Here is a 22629-nt window from a genome sequence, read left to right as displayed (position 1 = left end):
CATAGTCGGTTTAACAGGATAATCCGCGATTTGTGAGTTGGAAAGGTGACTCCCCTGAGTCGCTTCTTCGGCAGAGCGGCTTGGACGGGTGATTGGACTATCAGAAGACGGTTCGATGACCTCATCGTGAACAGAGGATTGAATGGGCGAAAGCTCTGTGTTGACAGATAGCGGAATCATAGAATTTTCTTGAATAAGTGGCTTCTCTGCAATATGGTTCTCGGATTCGTCATGTTTAAAGTCAATAAATGGGTTCTTATAATTTGACGTCGGCGCCAGATCTGAGGTTGACACAGTGCTTCGGCGGCCATCTGCGTTTTCAATACATACCACTTTATGGCTGACAATCCCAAAAATTTTCACTTACGTCACTAATGGCTCACATTTTTTTCGCACAAAGATACGTAACAGAGCATTGGCTCCTGCTCGTATCCACGCCGGCATGTAGTAGTTAAATCCTTCCTTCCGCTGGAACTGGAACAATCTATCATGAGGGGGTTTATTCGCCGCCGTGCACAATAATGTACGAATAGCAGAGAATGCTTCGCATAACACACTTTCCCAGTGACTGGCGGGTAATTTGCAAAATTCTAAAAGACAACAAACGGCCTTCCAAATCGTTCCGTTCATTCTTTCACACAGACCATTCCCTACTGGGTGATAGGGCGTAGATTGTGAATGAGCAATCCCGTTTTCTTGGCAAAATTGCTGAAACTCATTTGAGCTAAACTGTTTTACTCGATCAGTGTGGATAAAAGACGGATAACCAAAAACGCTGAGAAGATGACGAAGGCGTGAAATTACAGTTGTCAATGTGATCGATCGAAGCGTGAAGGCAAACGAAAATCTGCTGTATTTGTCAGTAACGGTAAGTAAGAAACAGTTACCAGTGCCCGGAGACGGCGGTTTAAGTCCCATTATATCGAGAGCAAGGCGCTCAAAAAATCGTGGACTTAATGAAACGCGGTTTGGCTACGTAATAAACTTCGCAGGTATTATTAACAGTCTTGATGTCTTCAAGTGAAAACGGCTTAACTACGAAGAACTTTTGTTACGAGTGGAACTACTGCCTCTCTCTATATATCTGAAACTGAACACTCTACTTTTCTTTTCGAGTTTACTGGAACAAAAGTTCTATTTGTGCCCCCTTCCACTTCCGCGTGACGCAGAAAAGAAAAAAATCCATTCTAAAACCTAAAAATGTCAGAATCGAAAGAACACGACACGAATTTTTCTACCGAATGAGCCGGACTGTCAATATTATAGGAAATGAAGTGGATTTCTTAAATCCGATGGGTCTAAAAACCCGAATTGTAAAGCTTATGAAAAATCGACAAAACAACTTTTCAGAGCAAAAACGGGTGTTCTTGACAGCTGGCATGTGATTGCCATCTGTGCCGAAGTCAGTGGTCAAGAATCTAATCCATCAACAGGGAGAAATCCCCTCAGGACAACCTGAAAATCCCCAACAACAACAACAACAACAACAACAACAACAACAACAACAACAACAACAACAACAACAACAATAACAACAACAACAACAACAACAACAACAACAACTCCATACATAGCCATAGCAATTGGGTCCGCTTGAGTTGCGCCATCTGGAGGCTGCAGCGTTTTACCTTCGACATATATATATATATATCCGACGTGGCTATTGTTGTTGTTGTTGTTGTTGTTGTTGTTGTTGTTGTTGTTGTTGTTGTTGTTGTTATTGGGGATTTTAAGCCACGACTTTGTAGCCCTGGTCCCTGTCGTCTAAATTAAATCATTGTCCGGTTGACTCTACACGTTGAGCAGTTGCAGCCGATTTTCCGCCTCCAGATACTTGTTTCACAAAATGTTTCATTGACAATTCTCCACATGGTCTCGAGAATGCGAATTTTTAGTCCTGTAGACTGGCGAACCTCTGTGTATTTGGCTAATCGATTGATGACTCGGCACGTTCTAAACACGGTTTTGTTTCTTGCTCTCTCTGTTCGTCTCTTCGGCAATTTGAAAATCTTGTGCAGTTGACTCTATTCGTCCAGAATCTCTGGCAGAACCAGATCGCTGTTATCATCTTTTACAATCGTCACAATTTGCAATACGTCAGACAGTTGAACAAACATGGGCACTGGAAGAATATTCAACAGTCTCATTTGGTTGAGATAGTTCAGTTCTCTCTTTCCGGTAATCCATATCAATACTTTTTTTTGAAATTTTTCAAATTCATTGAGATCTCTGCTGAAAATGAGTTTTTAACAACAAAACTCAAAGCGGGTGCAAATTCTCAAATTCTCTGGATATTTTCAACTACCAAGTTACGGTTGAGGCAGTTGAAGGCGTTTTTTCTCAATATAAGATTGTTGATGGCAGGTTTGCAGGACCCCATCCAAAGCTAAAAGCAACTCAAACTCTGCATTTTTCTTTGGTTAGATCCAAATAATTTTTCCAGTGAGGTGCGTTTAGCCGCCATGATGTTCCTTCTGCAAAACCAAATCTATAGAATATGCCGCTTTCTCATTGATGAGAATTTTCAATGCCTAATTTTTTGCTGGGGTTTTTCTGATTTTTGGAAAGATTTATTCTTTTGAAGAATTTTTTCTGCATTTAGGGTGTTAATATTTGCAAAATGTAGATCTTTCATATTCGTTTGCCCTAGTATTACAACTTTTAATTTTCCTTGACAGATTCCATCAGTACAACGACGACAAAGAATTGGAAAACTTGAGTGTCCATTATCTTGATTTCTCTAAGGCATTTGACACAGTTCCGCACAATCTTCTCATAAGAAAAGTGAGAAACTTCGGTATAGGTGCAAAATTGCTGAAACTAATCAACAGCTATTTGCTATTTGTCGGGTCGTGTCCAATCTCTCAAACTAAACAACACAGTGTCGTCGTTGCTCCGAGTAACGAGTGGAGTCCGTCAGGGTTCCATACTCGGTCCCCTACTGTTTCTCATGTATATAAATGACTTACCAGATTCTTTTCAAGAGTGTTTTGGCTACGCAGATGGCTACAAAGTCCTCTTCTGAAATCAAGAAGAAGTTGATGAAGGCACGAAAAAACCAGAATCGTGGTGTACATGAAATTAAATGCCAAAAAATATAGACTGGTTGTAATCAAAGGTGAAATGACTGCTACACTACAAATTCAAGAAGTTACCAGATCTTGTTTACAAAGGGACCTGGGTCTCCTAGTAAGTAACTCATTGAGCTGGACTGAAAACTGCACTACTAGATCGAAAAAATCTCTAAGAGCCCTACATAAAATCAGAAGGAATGTCTCGGCACATTGTAACACTCAGCTCAAAATCCATGCACACACAGGTTATGTCATGCCAACCCTCACGTTCCGCTCTCAACCCCCTTATCCCAGCATCAGCTCTCTGAAAAAGTTAGAAAAAGTCTAAAAGCACGCTACAGTTTGGTTCTACGGGTACAATGACAACTACAAAGACAGGCTACTTCGCTGCAATCTCCTACCAGTATCCCTTTACTTTGAATTGCATGAAGTACTTTACATGCAAATGATTCTTAACGGCAGGGTTGATATTAAACCCTCAGCATTTCTGAATATGACTGAAAATGAGTCAACCAGGCAGGCTCAGCGTAAAGAAATAGCAGTGAACGGCACCCGAAAAAAAAATCCGTAACAAAAGTAAACACTAATAACCAACGAATTGTTTACATTAATTTTGAGGAAGAGAGACCTCGACTAGCTACTTTTACCAACGCCATGATCAAACTTACTAACCAACGAGACCCGAGAAAAAAAACTCCGTGCTTTGTAATCACAAAAGGTTCGCTAGATGTAAGCCTAAACACAATTAAAGAACAACTATCGAGTCACTTTACCGAACTAGAAAACAAAATTGAACAAATAACAAAAATTGCAAAGAAGCAACTTAGAATCGATCTCCAGAGTCAAATCGATCAGTTAAATATAAACCTAAAAAATACAATAAAAATAAAAATAAAAACGAGAGAAAATATTAGGAAAACAATCATGGAGGACGTCACAAAAGTGTTATGTGAAATATTAAAAGACATCAAAATAACATTAGATTAGATGAAAATGAGACACAAACTAAATAGACTCAGTGAAAACAGAACTAAAAACCAGAACATCCAGCAATAAAACGAACAACAACCTGAAACAACTTCAATATCAAAACCGTTTAAAACACAAAACAAAATGATTGAAAAACAAAAATCACAAAAAACACTTTTGGTCACGCAACTAAACTGTCGCGGACTAAAAAAAACAAAATAGAAATATTAAATATATTGGAAAAAACCTAAGCTGACATAGCTTGCCTGAACGAAACTAACTTAGGCAAGAAAAACCAGCCAACGCTAGAAGGATATACCCTAGCAGGAAACACTAAACACAGCCGCTTAGGATCAGCAATCTATATCAAACACCGATTAAATTACAAATTTATAGATACAAAAACATATAAATCAGAGAGCAAAATCACACAAGAAAGTATTACAATAAAAGTACTTGGACTCTGCGTAACAAAAATCTATGTATCACCACATTTTGAAATAAGAACGGACCTAATCACAAAAATAGCAAAAAACGAAGCCCACTTAATCACTGGTGATATTAATGAAAAACACCCAATGTTTGGGGCCAATGACCTAACCACTAACAGAACGGGAAAATTAATTGAACAATGGCTTAATGAGGAAAACTATATAATAATAAATAATTATGATTGCACACACAAAGATGGTGGAACACTAGATGTACACCTAGCCAACCCTAAACTCACAACCTTATTCAATAATTTTTATGTCTTCAACGAAAGTCCTAGTGATCACTACCCAACTGTTAGCCCTATAACATAGACAAACCAATCGAGTCACAAAAAAAGTTAACCTGCAAAAGTACAAAATTACATCTTGCATAATTATGATGACCTAGATAGAAATATAACAAACAAAACAGACTTAGAAAAAAAACTTAGAAAAAATTACACACAAAATTCAAGCTGCATACAAAGAGAGCATATATGTCAACGAACACAAAGCCACAAACCACCAAATCAAAAAACTGACAAGAGAAAAGCATAAGTTAGAAAGAAAAAGGAACAAACTGAGAAGAAACGACGAAAGAATTACAACTCAACACCAAACAATATGCAACAAGATCAATATATTAACGAAAGAAATAAAGAGATTAAGTAAAGAAAACACAACAAGACAACAAATGAAACTAATTGAGAAACTAAACTAAGCAAAAAAAGGTAATAACTTCTGGAAAGCTGCAAAAATATTGCTCAACCAAAATCAGAAAAACAACGAAGAATTACCAAAGAATAATCAGGAAGCTGCAGATGCATTCGCTGAAAAACTAAAAACAAAAATGAAAACAAACGAATCAAAAACACATAAGGGAAAAGACCACGAGAAAATTGTTACACTGAAAATAACAGAAACAAACTTTAAGGCAATCAAACTAAGTGAAGATGAATGGAAACACACAGAAGTAAAACCTTCAACTCTCAAAAATATATTAGAAAATCGTAAAAATATTGCACCAGGACATGACGGATAAGCTATCAAACGATAAAACAATTACCATTAGAAACATTAGAAAACCTAGCACAAACAATACAAACATCATTACAATTAGGACATGTACCAGCCCAATGGAAATTTTCAACCGTAACAATGATACAAAAGTAGGAAAAGATCACAAAACTTTAAAAGGATACAGACCATTATCATTAAAATCTTGCCTTGGAAAACTGTGCGACAGCATTGTAAACGAACACTTGGTAAACCACTGTGAAAAACTAAACCTGTTCGATGATCAACAAAGTGCCTACAAATCTGGCAGTTGCACAACAGATAATCTTCTAACGCTAACAGAAAAAGCAACAACAACATTTAAATGGAAAGGTGCCACAGCTGCTGCATTCTTAGATGTAGAACAAGCTTTTGACTCAGTATGGCACGAAGGTATCTTATATAAGCAAATTGAGATTAACACACCATGGTGGATCACAAAATGGACTAGCAGCTGCCTAAGTAACAGAAAAATAAATGTAAAATACAACCAAGCGATTTCCAAAAGCTGTACACCTGAAGCAGGGGTCCCCCAAGGGAGCATAATCAGCCCAATATTGTCCAATATTTATGTAAGCATACCAAAATGTAACGATACATCAGTTTCACAATATGCAGATGACATGGAAATATACTACACACATGAAAAACAAGAAATAGCTACTAAACACTTACAAATTGGAACTAAACACCTAGAAAGATGGTGCGACAAATAGAAAATACTCCTCAACGCGTGAAAACCATATACACCATCTTAGGCTAAGTTGAGGGTCAGAAGACATCAACGTCAGCAAAGAAGTAAAATTGCTAAGACACCTAAAATCAAAAAACATAAAATCTAATATTATCATGTAATTTTATAAAACAATGGTAAGACCACTATACATGTATGCAAAGGCAGCTTGGGCAAATGTGACGAAAAGTGATCTCAACAAGATACAAAGAGAACAAAATAAAGCCATAAGTTTTACATATAACCTACCAATGTGGACAAGTGTAGATGAACTAAATCAAATAGGAAATTTAGAAATAGTAAGCAAAGCAATCCAAAAATTAAGCTCGGAATACCTTGCATGGGCTAAAAAACGAAACAAAGAAATTAAAAACATAACAGAAAAACATTTAATAACTTGGAACCAGATCAAAATGTTTCAAACTCCTTTGCAAAACATTCTATAAAGGAAATAATAAAAGAATAAAAAGTAAAGAGCAGATAGGGAAAACCAAAAACTAAAGCAAAACTGTTAAACACAGGATAAAAACAAAATTAGGGCAAAATCCAAAACAAAGGTGGATGCGGATGTCTTGGGGTATGACTCGAGGCGTTAGCTGAAGCCATCAAAATGGAAAAAAGAGTAGAAACAAACAAAATTAGGGCAAAATTCAAAACAAAGGGGGTTGCGGATGTCTTGGGGTATGACTCGTCGAGGCGTTAGTTGAAGCCATTCAAAGTGAAAAAGAACAAAAACAAACAAAGTAAAAAAAAGAATAAAAACAAACAAAATTTAGACAAAATTCAAAAGAAAGGTGGATGCGGATGTCTTGGGGTATGACTCGAGGCGTTAATTGAAGCCATTCAAGTGAAAAAGAATAAAAAACAAACAAAATTTGGACAAATTCAAAACAAAGGTGGATGCGGATGCCTTGGGGTATGACTCGAGGCGTTAATTGAAGCCATTCAAGTGAAAAAGAATAAAAACAAACAAAATTGCAAAAATTCAAAACAAAGGTGGATGCGAATGACTTGGGGTATGATTCGAGGCTTTAGCTGAAGCCAATCAAAGTGAAAAAGAATAAAAACAAACAAAATTTGGACAAAATTCAAAACAAAACTGACTGAGGATGTCTTGGGGTATGACTCGAAGCGTTAGCTGAAGTCATTCAAAGAGAAAAAGAATAAAAACAAACAAAATTAGGACAAAATTCAAATCAGGTGGATGCGGATGTCTTGCTGTATGACTCCAGGCGTTAGCCGAAGGGATTCAAAATGAAAAAGAATAAAAACAAAACTAGGGCAAATCTCAAAAAACACACTGACCGGGCTAAACTCTGGTTAGGTTTTTCTCTATTTTTTGTGATTAGATATATGTATGTTTGCCTGGATGCCTAATATGTAAAGAACTGATGGACCTCGCATCAAAAAAGATCAGTGTGGGAGACTAGACTGATCATGGGAATCAGTCAAGGTCTTGAAGCTGATCTAACTCCAGGGTAACAGTAAGGGAGGGCAGCGTGATCGTGAGAATCATGCTGAGAACTTGATACTGGCCCCATACCCTAACTCCAGGACAGGAGTAAGGGAGGGCAGCATGATCGCGGGAATCATGCTGAGGCCTTGATACTGGTCCCACACTATGTTCCCGCTTGGGAACAACGACTCAACCCCGCAAGGGCGAAAATAACCGCCTCAAAGAGAGGTATAAACTACAAGCCTTTGTACTCTCAGTGCACAAGCCGGCTGCTCTTCCTCTGAAAGCTAGGTCAGTCTGTCGTTGGTGCACTGAGGGTGCCTCTCGTTCTCTTTCACACTATAAATATCAAAACAAATGACAATTCACCGTATTCTCGGTGCACAAGCCGGCTGTTGGTCCTCTGAAAGGGTGGACTGGCTGCCGGACTGGCTGCGGGTGCACCTTCCTTTCTTCTTCTCTAACGACTCTAAACCGTCACTCTCTCCTCTACTCCCTCTCCCTCTCAAACTCCCTCTGAAACTCTTTTCCTGTCATACCCACGCCCTGTCCATCCTTCCCCAAAAACATAACAAAGACCCAAGAAATTCCACAACCAAGCAATCCACTCAAACCAATCTCCCTACCATCACCCTTTAGACGAGTACTCAAAATGAACCAAAAGAAACCAACAAAAATACCAAAACCAAATGCAAACCAAAGTGAAAGCGCGGTTTAAAAGGTGGTGTAAACTACCACCTGAGAAATCGCAATTAGCAGTTCACTGCCAATTGAACACATTAGATTGGCGATTAGATTAGCACCCGAAAACGAAAATCCGACGAGAAGTTCGCCAAACGTGCCAGTAATCTCTACAATATCCTATCTCGACATGCACAGTATACCAATGAGAAGCTGAAAGAGAGCTCCCTGACGAACATCTATTGGCAATATTTTGTTGAGTGTTACAACGAGAAAATATCTTGCACTTGGAGAATCTTATGCCTGTGTGGCTCAATTAACCCTTACGGAATACAACCAGATCTGTACAAACAAATGAACACTCAATCGGGATGAAAGATGCCCCTGGAACTCCAAAAGCCTATTATTACTACTACTACTACTACTACTACTACTACTACTACTACTACTACTGCTACTACTACTACTACTACTACTACTACTACTACTACTACTACTACTATTAATACTACTACTACTACTACTACTACTACTACTACTACTACTACTACTACGGCATTTCTGAATTTGGTCCACCAAAACCACGGATTTAGCATACCCCCGCAAACAATGAAAACGCGTTCCGGGTCCAAAACACAAGCCATAAAGTGATAGGTGAACGTATTTGTAGCTCAAAAATCAAAAAAAGCCCCGAAAAAACAGTTCATAGGACCATTTTTAAGTTGATCGAAAATTTTTCAAAATTTCTTTTTTTTTTTTGCAAATTTTGGTATTTTATTAAACTTTTTCTCACAATTTTTCCAAACAAATTGCATTCAGAATAAAGTACGGCTCACGCACAATCCGTAGCAAAATGATTGATGGTTGTAAATTGAATATTCGAGGATTTATGAACCGAGCGGAGTAGGGTACCAAAAGCGGCCAAACACCACAAAAACTGCGAAATCGAGAAAATGCATTTTCTCCGTGAATACACGTTCTTTCGCAAAATCGCACGTTCTTTTGGATATGTGTCCTGTCGGAGTACTTTAAAGCGTATTTGGTATTTGCAAGATAGTGCGTAGTCTTTTTAGAAACGACCGTTTTTTCAGCTTTTGATTCAGGTTTGTACTAGTAGACCTCACCTGCAAAATCCAAGGATCCAAAAATAAGTGATTTGGCAAAAATCATCATAGAAACCTGAAATTTGGCATGTGGCTTCCTTTTAGTACAACAAATTCATATGGAAACTTTTGAAACAAATGATTTTACTGATTTTGAAAAAAAAGGGTTGAAATAAAGCGTTCTAAATTTGGGAGGCGGAAGTTTCCCTTAGTCTGGCCACTTCAGCATTTCTTCTGAACCCATGAGACTTTGTCACTGAAACAACTCATTTGAATGTCAAGATTTTTGGCACATGCCGGAGACAAATGCGGCCATAAAAAAATGCCAGTGACAGTTTTTTTTTAAGAAGTTGTGTTGATGTCAATTTCGAAATCAGACCGTTCATCAGAAAACTTGAGGCCATTTCAAAGCAACAGTTATTTAACTTTTAAAGAAAGCTGCTTTTGATTGCTGCTGTAATACAGTGGAGGTCTCCTTAAAAAAAACAGACCTAAAAGTTCTAGAAGGGGGCAAATTGAAACAATTTTTCTGCAAGGAAGTCCTAGAATTTTTCATTTTTGAATTGTCACTGACACTGACTTAATTTATTCTAAGCCTCGTTTTTTGCAGCGATCAGGTATTTATTTATACCGGGATGAGACTAAAGTAGAAAAAATTTGTAAAAAAACGTATTTGGTGATATTTAGAGCTTTTGATTGCATCAGCGCAGTTTTTCTGAATTTGGGTATGGAAAATAATTCCAATTCGAATCCGCTTAAATAAAAATACTCTAGGTACTCTAAACGTAACTAAATGGTCCAAAAGCGTAATTTTTATAATCTTAGCAGATTTGTCTGCAAATTGGATTGAAAAAAAAACATGAACCGTTGGTTCTGCTTTTATATAAGTATTCGGATTTACTGCAAATTTATGAATCAAAAATATTTCAATTTGCTTTTCTCTAATCAATCCTGTACTTGAGATCTTCTAGGCAAAATTTGGACACAAACAAATATGTCCACGTCAACTACAATGTAGGAGCTTTGCAACGATATGTGTTTCATTTGATTAGTTATTCATTAAACATCCAATATCTTGACTTTTTAAAAATTTTTTTAGAAATCAGCACGAAAAATGACAATTTAGAGAAAAAGTGATACTTACAGCCCTCTTACAATCCCAATTAGATAATGGCTGCAACAAAGGGATTCTTGTCTTCAAAGTGAACTATATATCAATTCACTTGATTGAATATTCGTTGAGAAATTTTACATCATATACAAATCGAAATTTCAACTCGCTGACCAGTGCTTCTAGGAGACATAAACGCACCTAAACGGTCAAAAAGTGCCCGTTTCTTTTTCCTCGCGCAATTGTCTACACAAGAGCTTTTCAAAACTTTATATAGGGCTATTGTACCATTTTTAAAAAGTTAAAAAGGGGCGGACTCAGCCACTGTTTACCAAATCATAATAGCTTCGATTTTTCTTTTATCTTTGAAGCCACTTTAGGTACCCTTGAAGCAATCGTTTACAAAGAATAATACATACGACTGCAAATTTCGAAACTTTATATAGCGCAATAATGTCTATCTGAAAATTAGTCAGAAATATCCCTCAGGATGACAGAATAGATAGAAAACTTGAAAATATTTCATTTCTTCAGGTGTTTTCGCTTCCTAGAGCAAACGTTTAAAAAAAAGCACATTTATTCGTTTTACCTAACGTCCTCTATTAGGGGAGTTCAAAAATAATATTTTAATACAAATTGGGTGTCTATTTATACCCAACAACTGGACAGAATACATAGAATACTTGAAAATAATTAATTTCTCCAGGTATTTTTGCTTCACAGAGCAAAAGTTTAGAAGAAAAAAGCACGAAAAAGCGCACGTCTTACGTAACCTCCTTTGTTAGGTAAGTTCAAAAATATTATTTTAATACACATTGGGTGTCTATTTATACCCAACAACTGGACAGAATACATAGAATACTTGAAAATAATTAATTTCTCCAGGTATTTTTGCTTCATAGAGCAAAATTTTAGAGAAGGAAAGTGCACATTTATTGTATTTATATAATCTCCTATATTGGGCAAATTGAAAAACATAAATTTTATATTCATTGGACGCCTATTGATACCCCACAGGATGAAAGAACACAAAGAATCCTTGAAATTCGTTTCTCCAGGTATTTTTTCTTCCTAGAGCAAGGTTTTTCCTTAATATGCCTAGATATTTTTATTAGCGCAAAAAGACGCAAGTGAGAGGGGTTTGAGATAAGGGGTCAAAAAAATCCCCAGTGGGCCAATTGGCGCACTGGGGATTTTTTTATGTTTTTTTGCAAATAATTTTTTCCAAAAAAATAGGCAATTTAACAAGTGAAACTGAGTTTTGTTGCAAAAATTTGCAATTTGGAAGTAACTAGAGGTTAGCAGGTCTTCTATCATGGCCATTTGCATTCCAGAAAATTCAAAGTGTTTGACATAAAAGAGCGATATAGAGCAAACAGTTCTTCAAAAAAGGACTGCATTGCAAAATTTTTCAAAAATTTTTTTGAAAAGAGTAACTTTAGTAATCGCCAAAAACTTGAAAGGCTAACGTAACAAGAAAATTGAAACTCACAAAAACAGACTGTTGCAATTTTAGCCACAACTTTGAAAACAACACAAAAAACGTTGTGTTTTCTTCAGTAGGAACAATCCACGGCAAAACCAATTACAGAATTTCTGAATTTGGTCCACGGAAGCCGCGGATTTAGCATACCCCACAATAAACGAAAACGCGTTTCAAGTTCAAAACAAAAGCCATAAAGTGATAGATCAACGTAATTGTAGCTCAAAAATCAAAAAAGCCCCGAAAAAAAAAACAATTCATAGAACCATTTTCAAATTGATCGAAAATATTTCAAATTTTTTGTTGCAAATTTTGGTCTTTTTTAAATTTTTTCTCACAATTTGCAATCGGCATAACTGAAACTGGCTTGTGGCCTAATTTTGGTTCTAAAAATTCATATGCACAGTATTGGATTATATTATCTAATCGGTTTTGAGAAAAAAACGTTCCGAATTTCGGCCCGGGAAGTTTCTTTTAGTTTGGCCACTTTAGTGTTTCTTCGGAACCAATGAGAATTTCCATTTAAAACAACTCATTTGCAAGTCGAGTTGTTGGTCACATGTCACATACAAATGCGGCTATTACAAAAATTCCAGTAACAGTTTTTTCTTAAGAAGTTGTGTTGATGTCGATTTCGAAGTCAGACCGTGCGCCAGAAAAATTGCGGCCATTTCGAAGCATTACTTATTTAACTTTTATAGAAAACGTCCCTCGATTGCTGTTGTCACACAGTGGAGTGCACTTTAAAAGAAACAGACCCACTAGTTCTAGAAAGGGGAAAATTGAAACAATTTTTCTGCTAGGAAGTCCTGGAGAATCTCATTTTTGAATGGTCACGGACACTGACTTAATTCGTTCTAAGCCTAGTTTCTTGCAACGGTCAGTTATTTATTTATACAGGGATGAGGCTAGAGTATAAAAAATCTTAAAAAATGTTTTTGGTAATATGTACAGCTTTTGATTGCATCAGAGCAGTTTTTCTGAATTGGGGTATAGAAAATCATTCCAATATCGCTCCGCTTTCTAAGACCCTAAACTTACCTAAATGGTCCATGAGTGCCATTCTTATAATCGCAGCACATGCGTCTATAATTTTCGTTGAAAAAAGGTAGGAGCCATTGGTGCCACTTTTAGATAATTTTTCGGATTTACTGCAAATTTGTGAATCAAAAATATGTCGTTTTGCTCTTGTGTAATCAATCCTAAAATTTGATGATTCATCAAGGCCGAATTTGGTTAAAACAAATATATCCGCGCAAACTACAACGTAGGGGATTTTCAACGATATGTGTTTCATTTCGTGAGTTATTCATTATACATCCAAAATCTTTACTTTTTACAAAAGTTTTTAGACTTCAGCACGAGAAATGACAATTTTGAGAAAAACTGATATTTACCGCCCTCTTAAGATCCCAATTAGCTATTGGTTCAAGAAAGCGATTCTTGTCTTCAAAATGAACTATATATCAATTCATTTGAGCGATAGTTCGTAGAAAAACTTTACATCATATACAAATCGAACTTTCAACTAGGTGACAACTGTTTCCAGGAGGCGTAAACGCACCTAAACGGTCAAAAAGTAACCGTTTCTTATCCTCGCGCAATTGTCTACATAAGAAGCCTTCAAAACGTTATATAATTCTATTGTACCATTCTTAAAAGTGGGCGGACTCAGCCACTATTTACCAAGCCATAATTGACTCGATTTTTCTTTTATGATTGATGCCATTTCAGGTACCCTTGAAGCCATCATTTAATTTGAGTAATATATATGACTGCAAAGTTTTTTAAAGAACAATAAAATGAGTTATGTATAAAGCAATATGTGAGCCAATGATTGTTACCTCTTGAGCAAAACAAGTACTAGAGGCATCTTGTCATTTTTGGAGCTAGGCGTTCAAAGAGTCTTTTCATGGTCAAAGCGGCCAAAAACCGTCTTTTTTGTTATCTTCGCCCAATTTTATATACAATAACAATTAAATTTTTACGCACAGCTAATATGTCTGTCTTAGAATTGGTCAGATTTACCCCTCAGGGTGACAGAATAGATAGAAAACTTGAAAATATTTTGCTTCTTCAGGTATTTTTGCTTCCTAGATCAAACGTTTAGAAGAAAAAAGCACGAAAAAGCGCACGTCTTACGTAACTTCCTTTGTTAGGTAAGTTCAAAAATATTATTTCAATACACAATGGGTGTCTATTTATACCCAACAACTGGACAGAATACATAGAATACTTGAAAATAATTAATTTCTCCAGGTAATTTTGCTTCACAGAGCAAAAGTTTAGAAGAAGAAAGTAAAAATTTATTGTCTTTATAAAATCTCCTATATTGGGCGAGTTCAAAACGATAAATTTTATATTCATTGGACGCCTATTTATACCCCACATGATGACAGAATACATAGAATCCTTGAAATTCGTGTCTCCAGGTATTTTTTCTTCCTAGAGCAATGTTTTTCCGTAATATGCCTGGATTTTTTTATTTGCGCAAAAAGTCGTACGTGAGAGGGGTTTGGGATAAGGGGTCAAAAAAATCCCCAGTGGGCAAATTGGCGCACTGGGGATTTTTTAAATGTTTTTGTGGAAATGATTTTTGCCAAAAAAATAGGAAATATAACAAGTGAAACTGAAATTCACTTGGAAGTCATTTCCTGGCCTCACAACTGCTGGCGAATGCCTCGATTTAAATGGAGGAAAGACATGTTTGTTAGAGCTGTTTGTCAAAGTTATGCCAGTTACGTTTACCAATTGACCTGCACTGCCACCCTAATTTGGGCGAATTTTTTTTTCGCGTTTGTTAAATTTCTGTTCGAATTATTGCATTTTTATCATTTAATTTTTGAAAGGCTTGAAAATGAGAAGTGTCTTTTTTTGTCGTAGTTTCACAACACTTTTGAGCCCATTTTTTGATTCGGCCACCATCCCCAGAACACTTACTCAAATTCCAAGGAGTAGTAGGAGTGGAGTAGGAAAATGGGCACCGGGCCAATTCCGAAATTGGTCAAAAAATCCATTTCCGAATTTGGGCAACCCTCTTCTGAATTTGGGAGGCGGAAGTTTTTCCTAAAATGGTCTTCTTAATTTGGGAGGCGGTTTTTCAGGGCCATTCTGAAAATGGGCGAAGAAATTGCCCAAATTCAGAAATGGCTACTACTACTACTACTACTACTACTACTACTACTACTACTACTACTACTACTACTACTACTACTACTACTACTACTACTACTACTACTACTACTACTACTACTACTACTATTTCGGTAAAGGAATAATTAGACCACTATAATATACTCTCAGGAAAACACGATAGCGTCAAAGATTTACTCAGACAACAATCTGAAAACATACAAAGTATGAATCAAAGTGAAGGCAAAAACTGAAAGGTTTAAATATAACTGAAATCACACAACAGTCTTCTCTGCTCAGAAGACTACCACATAGTTCTTCAGGTGTCCAGGAGCCTTTCGCTGACGAGATGGGCGTCCAGACAGTTTGGCTTCAGGGCTGCGCACCATAGTCGGTTTAACAGGATAATCCGCAATTTGTGAGTTGGAAGGTGACTCCCCTGAGTCGCTTCTTCGGCAGAGCGGCTTGGACGGGTGATTGGACTATCAGAAGACGGTTCGATGACCTCATCGTGAACAGAGGGTGGAATGGGCGAAAGCACTGTGTTGACAGATACTGGAATCATAGAATTTTCTTGAATAGGTGTTTTCTCTGCAATATGGTTCGCAAATTCGTCATGCTCAAAGTCAATAAATAGGTTCTTACAACCTGTCGTCGGCGTCAGATCTGAGGTTGACACAGTGCTTCGGCGGCCATCTGCGTTTTCAATACATACCACTTTATGGCTGACAGTCCCAATAATTTTCACTCACGTCACTAATGGCTCAGACTTATTTCGCACAAAGTTACGTAACAGAGCATTGGCTCCTGCTCGTATCCACGCCGGAATGTAATAGCCAAATCCTTCCCTCCGCTGGAACTGGAAAAACTTATCATGAGGGGTTTGATTCGTCGCCGTGCACAATAATGTACGAATCGCAGAGAACGCTTCGCATATCACACTTTCCCAGTGACTGGCGGGTAATTTGCGAGAATGTAAAAGACAACAAACGGTCTTCCAAATTGTTCCGTTCATTCTTTCACACTGACCATTCCGTACTGTGTGATAGGGCGTAGTTTGTGACTGAGCAATCCCGTTTTTTTGGCAAAATTGCTGAAACTCATTTGAACTAAACTATTTTCCTCGATCATTGTGGTTAAAAGACGGATAACCAAAAACACTGAGAAGATGACGAAGTCATGAAATGACAGTTGTCGATGTGATCGTGAATGCAAACGGGAATCTGCTGTATTCTTCAGTAGCGGTAAGTAAGAAACAGTTACCAGTTCACGGAGACGGCGGTTTAGGTCCCATTATATCGAGAGCAATGCGCTCGAATGGTTTTAGAACTGAAATCAATTTTCCACTCGTGGACTTAACGAAACGCGGTTTGGTTACGCAATAAACTTCGCAGCTATTATTAACAGTCTTGATGTCTTCAAGTGAAAACAGCAAATTTTGTCGGCATAGATAATTCCACATTCGAGTAATTCCAGGGTGCGCTAAATTATAGTGTAAACCGAGTGGCTTTGGTATTCTTGGAAAAGAGCCAATAAGTCGGGCCTCGCGTTATCTACTCCCGCCCCGCCTTATATGAGATATCATATTGAAACTCGGCAAGTTCAAGTCTCCAACGCATGAGTTTCTCATTTTTTACTTTGAATTTACTATCAGCAAATATGAAAGCAACAATGCGCATATCAGTCTTAACCAGAACCCCATAACGCTTCAGTAAATTGTCATACTTCCGAATGGACTCTACTATGGCTAGGGCTCCTTTCTCCACGGACGAGGAGACTTTTTTGGACTTGGATAAGCTTCGAGAGAAAAATGCTGTGGGTTTCCCAGCTTGTGTGATAGCGCATCCGATAGCCGACGCATATGCATCAGTCTCCAAGATGAGAGGTCCTTTGTCGGGCACTGGCATTGACAGCGACGAATTTATTATCTCCTGTTTCAGCTCCTTGTTTCTGCTAACAACCGACTGCGGTAGTGGAAACCCACACTGCTGTGGCGCAGACAGTAAGGGCTATATTTTATCCGAATCCATTTTGAATAGTACGCGAAAAAACCAGTCAACCGCTTCAAAGCTTTTTGCTCTTCCGGAACTGGAAAAGTTTCAAGAGTTTGAAATCGATTTGGGTCAGGCCGATTGCTTCCCGCCGAGATAATATGCCATAGCATGGCAACAGTGCGCAGTCCAAAGGAGCACTTTTTGTAATTCAGTGTTTATCGGTCGGTTTTGACCACATCCTGAAATTTCATCAGATTTCTTTCATGCTCATCCTTCGTACGACCTCCAGCAAATGACGTCATCCAGAACTCGGTGAGCTCCAGTTTTGTTATGCTTCTGAACCAAGTCATCCATTGTGCGCTGAAAGTAGGGTACTGCGTTGGTCAAGCCAATGGGAAATCTTGTAAACTTTTACAATTTGCTGTTTACTTCAAAGGCTGTATACTTTCTGTCACCTTCCTTCAGCGGAACCTGGTGGTATGCTGCCTTGAGGTCAATTTATGAAAAATATTGGTAGTTTGCGGCCTTGTCCAATAAAACCTCCATTTCGGAGAATGGGTAAGCATCCACATCCGTGAATCTATTGACTGTTTGTGAATACTATATCACCATGCGATCTTTATTCCCGTGATGCACAAATTCTTGTGCTCTCCATGGGGATGTGGACGGCTCGATTATTCCCTCTTTTAATATTCGCGCAACTTCAGTCTTCATGAACTCCTGATCTGCGGGTTGGCACCGTCTGGACTTGGTAGTGATAGGCCTCGCTGAATAGACAGAATCATCGAAAAAAACTGGTGGCTCGTAAGGATTCTGACAAAGTTGCCGCTAGGACACTAAAATTAACTGTATCCTCCTTACCCCCAAAGTGAAGGGAAACCGTGCTATGTTGGGATAATACGTCCAAACCAATGATCAGATCACAAGTGATACCCTAGCGAGTAATGAGATTTTACCCCAGCGAGTTTAACTGCGTAAAACTTGTTTTGGATTGTCAATAGTGTATCAAAAAAACAACAAATTCGAGTTTATCTCCATTAGCCAAGCGAGAAGTTCTCTGAGACTTTCTAACATCCAAACCGTTTGAATCACAAAAACTCTCAGTAAAGATTGTTGATCCGGGATCGATGAGTGCCCTAACCTCAACGCATTCTTTACCAAGACCGATCTGTTCGAAAATTCCTGAATGTCCATGGCTATTCGTGGCACACATCAGGATTGCTGACGAAAACGCTTCGTCGTCTGGAATTTCTTCTGGTTGGATTGGGGCTGTCGCCGATCTGCAGACCACAGCCCAGTGGACGATCTTGTTGCAATTCAGACAGGATGTATTTTTAGCAGTACATTTTAACCGCGGATGTGCCTTTTGCCCACAGAACGAGAACTTAGTCTGGGAAAACTACTTGTTCTTTCCACGTTGTCCTTTGTCTCGTTTGTCATAAACTGCAGCGATACTACTTGCGGAGGAATCCGAGGTGCTAGATTCTGAAGCAACAAAAGAACGAGAGAAGTCGGTAAACATTTCAATTGCGGTAACCAAGCTTTTGCATTTGTCAAGTGACGCTTCCGCATTCGTTAGCTCCAGTAACCTCGCCCTGATAATGTCGCTTCGTAGACCTGATACCAAGTAGTAGTAGCAGTAGTAGCCGTCACGTAATAGTATGTCCTTCTGCTCGTGGATTGTAAGGTCGCTACATTCGTATTTTTCAACCAGTAATCGCAATCTCTTGAAGAAATGTGATACAGATTTATCATCTCGTTGCTTAAACGACAGTACCTGATGACGTGCATACATAACCCGAGTAGGTTTCTAGAATTGTCTATCAAGTATTTCCAAACTGTTTGTAAATAATGTCGCTCCATCTAGTATAGAGAATAATTCAGGCCCCGCGTAAGATCGCAGGAACGTCAATTGATGTGCGTCTTCTGTAATCTCGCCCTTTCGATGCGTATACATTTAACAATGCTGAACAAAGCTAATGAACAACACCAGAAGAGTATTCATCTATCTGTGTCTTTCCCATAACAGCCCCCTATGAAATTTTAGCCCCTCGTTATGGTATAATTACCATGATTGGCGTACTAATGTTTATCTGACCATTAAGAGGTGGGGCTATCATGGAAGAGAACCATCTATCTTATGGAGTCGTTTTTTGTCGAATAACTTATGACTAAAGTTTTATATTATTTTGGTATTGCTGTTGAAAATTTGGAATAAGGTTATTTCTTAAATCGTCGTATTTCCTATATGAGGAGAGAGTAGCAATAATTAAAGTTCCGACTTGAGCCTTGTAATCAAGCCGCTGGTTGCCGATATACTTTATTGTGCTACCTGAAGTTTTTTAAACATCGTATTTTCACTTCTGTTATGATAACCGGTTTTACAGGCATAGCCAACAATGGGACCAGTATAGGACAACCCGTGGTCTCCTATAATACAATAGTTCTCTTTTTAGAAATGGTTTGTTTTCCCCCTAACGACTGATGCAAAATGATTCTACTCTTCACAATAGTTTTGGGTGTCATCTTCGTTGAAAAAGGGAGAGGGGAGCCATACGGTCCTCCGTATGTAAACTTCAATTTTGTCTTTGAAAATTAAGCTTCTCAATAAATGTTGAAGTTATGTTTTAGTGAATCCTGCTATGCTGGTCTGGAAAAAGATATCGGACGACCTATCCTGTATAACCCCAATATCACAACTTGCAGTCCGAAAGGTGTGTTCGAATAGAAAAATTGATGGATAAATTTTTGAGCTACTACCATCTATGTGAATAAGACAATTTGTTGACGAGTTCACTTGGTTAAAGTCTAGGAAATGAGCTTTCGGACTGGTTTTTAAATGGCTGTAATAATAAGTGTTCTTAATTGCATCGTTGAATAAATAAAGGAACCGACTTTGCATATTTTGTGGCTTTCGATCTGTCCATTGTAGAATTTTCAGATCTCCAGTACTGTTATCAGTACACGCATTCCGATCGCGCTCGGCGAATTGTTCGTGAATATGGTTGTGCCACATCGCAGAATCATCCTTGCAACAACTTCGATTTCGCTAATGCAATGTGCCACGACGAAGTCAAGGTAATAACAAAAACCCGTTTTAATCGGCCCATCACGTGCAATCTTAATTTGCACATAAGTTCGAAGGAATAAAAAAAATCTGTGTTTAGCTCGGAGTGAGGAAAAGAGGATTGCTGTGTTGTTCCAAACACACGAAACATTTTGTGCCGACGACATTTTCTCCAGTAGCTAGATGTTACACTGGTACTACAAACTCCTCAGGTTAGCATAATTTAACGAAAACCTATGTTTTCGCTCAGCAGACACCATTTTCAGACTTGTGGAATCTTTTTGTCAAGCATTAGGCTCTATTTAGAATACATATTACTTGGCAAACCAAAGATTTGAATCATTTTATGGCGTCTTTTTGCGCGCTCAGAACAATATTAAAAGCTCTATTTTCAATGAATTCATTCAGATTGTGATCCTGTTTCTGTTTTCGAATCCTCCTTAGTGTCTTGAAATTATTATTAAAAAAATAAATTAATGTTCGCATATATACATACCGAACTTTCAATGGGTAAAAGGAACAATGAATGTATCTGTTATTTGCATAACATGAAGAACCATATCAAACTTTTGCTCGAGTATATGACTAATGTAGAGAAAGAATAAGCTGGTGTTATGGTTAAGTACAATGTCTATGATGGAATAAATATAACAAGGTAAAAAAAAACCTGACGAGAGTCCGATTCGTAACTCGAGCAAAGACTTTGTAGAAGCTAGTGAAAATGTGATTGAAATTCTGGAAGCTTCCCTTTTCTGCTCTACCCTCTTTCTTTCTTCTACAGATGAGCTGTTTTGGAGGGGAACAGCTTGGAGTGCAGCTGCCGGCTAAGTGCTACTCATCATCCCATATTTTCCGACCTACATCCATCGTTGCCGGATGGTGTACACGGCCCTTTATATATTTTTTTAAATGAAAAGTGAAATAAGTGTGTATATGCTTCGGTTCTGTCGGTTTTTACCTTGGATACTTTGAGTTTCATGTTAGTCAGTCGTGGTGTCGTCTTACTTGTTTACGAATAGCCAGCCAATCGTTTTGGTTTTGCAAACTCCCAATTTTTTGTTCTCCAAAACTCTCTGTCCGCCAACTAAGATAGATTTGCGGAGTTGGTGTATTTTAATTTAATGTTTTGGTGTCCATAGTATTGATAGTCAATAGAGCAATTCGACTATGCTGTTTAATAGCTGCGAAGGCTGAGTGGAGCTATTATTGGCCATCTCTTGGTTTTTACAATTCTAAGAATTTGAATTGTATTGGGGCGATGTCTTTTTAAATATCTACACATTTTGATGATTTTGAAGTCAAATTGGAGTGTTGTTATGTTTAACAAGTGCTGTTCGAAACAGGAAATGCTGTGCGACAATTTTTCTCCCTTATTGTTAAGTAGTGAGAATATGATGTTTGAACAAAAGTTCGTCTCCTGATCATGTTTGATTTTGGTTCACATGCGGCAACATGCGTTCACTTGTTTTTGGTTCTTGGTTTTTCCGACGTTAGTCGGTTTATGTTTCCTTATTCAATGATATGTTTTTAATTCAGGTCTGGTTCTGCTAAGGTTTTATTTCGTTACCGTTCTTTGTTACGACCTGTGTCGTCACGCTTACTGCAAATCATAGTCTTTCATTCATTCATGCAATTTTAGACTGAATTACAAGCCCGATGTCTTTTTACAATTCAAAGAATTTGAATTGTATTGGGGCGCTGTCTTTTTACGACTCGAAGAGGAGTATTGGAGAAGTCCTTTTTTTAATCAATTTTTGGAGTGAATTTTGAAGCGGGAAATGAAACGCGTGAAAAAATTTGGAGTGATTTTGGTGCTGAACAAAAGTGAAGAGCCGAGCGAAAAGAGTGATTTTTGTTCATACCGCTGTTTTTGAGAGAGCGAGAAATTAATGTGTGAAAAAATTTTTTCTTAGCGAGCGAAATTTTTTTTGTTCATGTGCGGCTTTTAAAAGCAATTTTTTTGCAACTTTTGATGGTTATGAGGTTTGATTATGATATTGTATAAGTTTTAGGTTTGTTTTGATAGGAATTGAAGGTTTCAAGTAGTTAATTTGATTTTTAATGCTAATTTGGAGGTTTTTGATCGGTTTTGCTGATTTTTAGACGAAATTTAATGATTTTTTTACCTGTTTTTTTTTACTGCTCTAAGTGGGATTTGAATAGAAGCTTGTTACTTAAGGAATTGTCAGATACCATTTGACTAAAGTTTTGTTGGCATAAATCATTTTTTTCTAAGGAAAAATGACGGAAAAATTGAGAAATTTTTAACCATTTTTCTCATTTTTTGCAGTTTTTCT

General features: G+C 37.7%; 1 protein-coding gene across 1 annotated transcript in view; it reads left to right on the top strand.

Moving 5' to 3' along the window:
* Window positions 1-19697: 19697 nt before the first annotated feature.
* Window positions 19698-22629, top strand: part of LOC142356994 (uncharacterized) — a 40861-nt gene continuing 37929 nt past the window's right edge. Inside the window, exons 1-4 of the mRNA XM_075408750.1 lie at window positions 19698-19830; window positions 19897-19979; window positions 20207-20343; window positions 20433-20544. Of these exons, the coding sequence (XP_075264865.1) occupies window positions 19757-19830; window positions 19897-19979; window positions 20207-20343; window positions 20433-20544 (406 nt within the window). The 5' untranslated portion in view covers window positions 19698-19756. The remainder of the gene's footprint in view (window positions 19831-19896; window positions 19980-20206; window positions 20344-20432; window positions 20545-22629) is intronic.

This window comes from Convolutriloba macropyga, chromosome 1 (assembly GCF_964194025.1).
Source record: "Convolutriloba macropyga chromosome 1, txConMacr16.3, whole genome shotgun sequence".
In the NCBI taxonomy this organism is placed as follows: domain Eukaryota; kingdom Metazoa; phylum Xenacoelomorpha; order Acoela; family Convolutidae; genus Convolutriloba; species Convolutriloba macropyga.
Note: the sequence above shows the minus strand (reverse complement) of the source record. Positions and strands in the feature narration are given on the sequence as shown.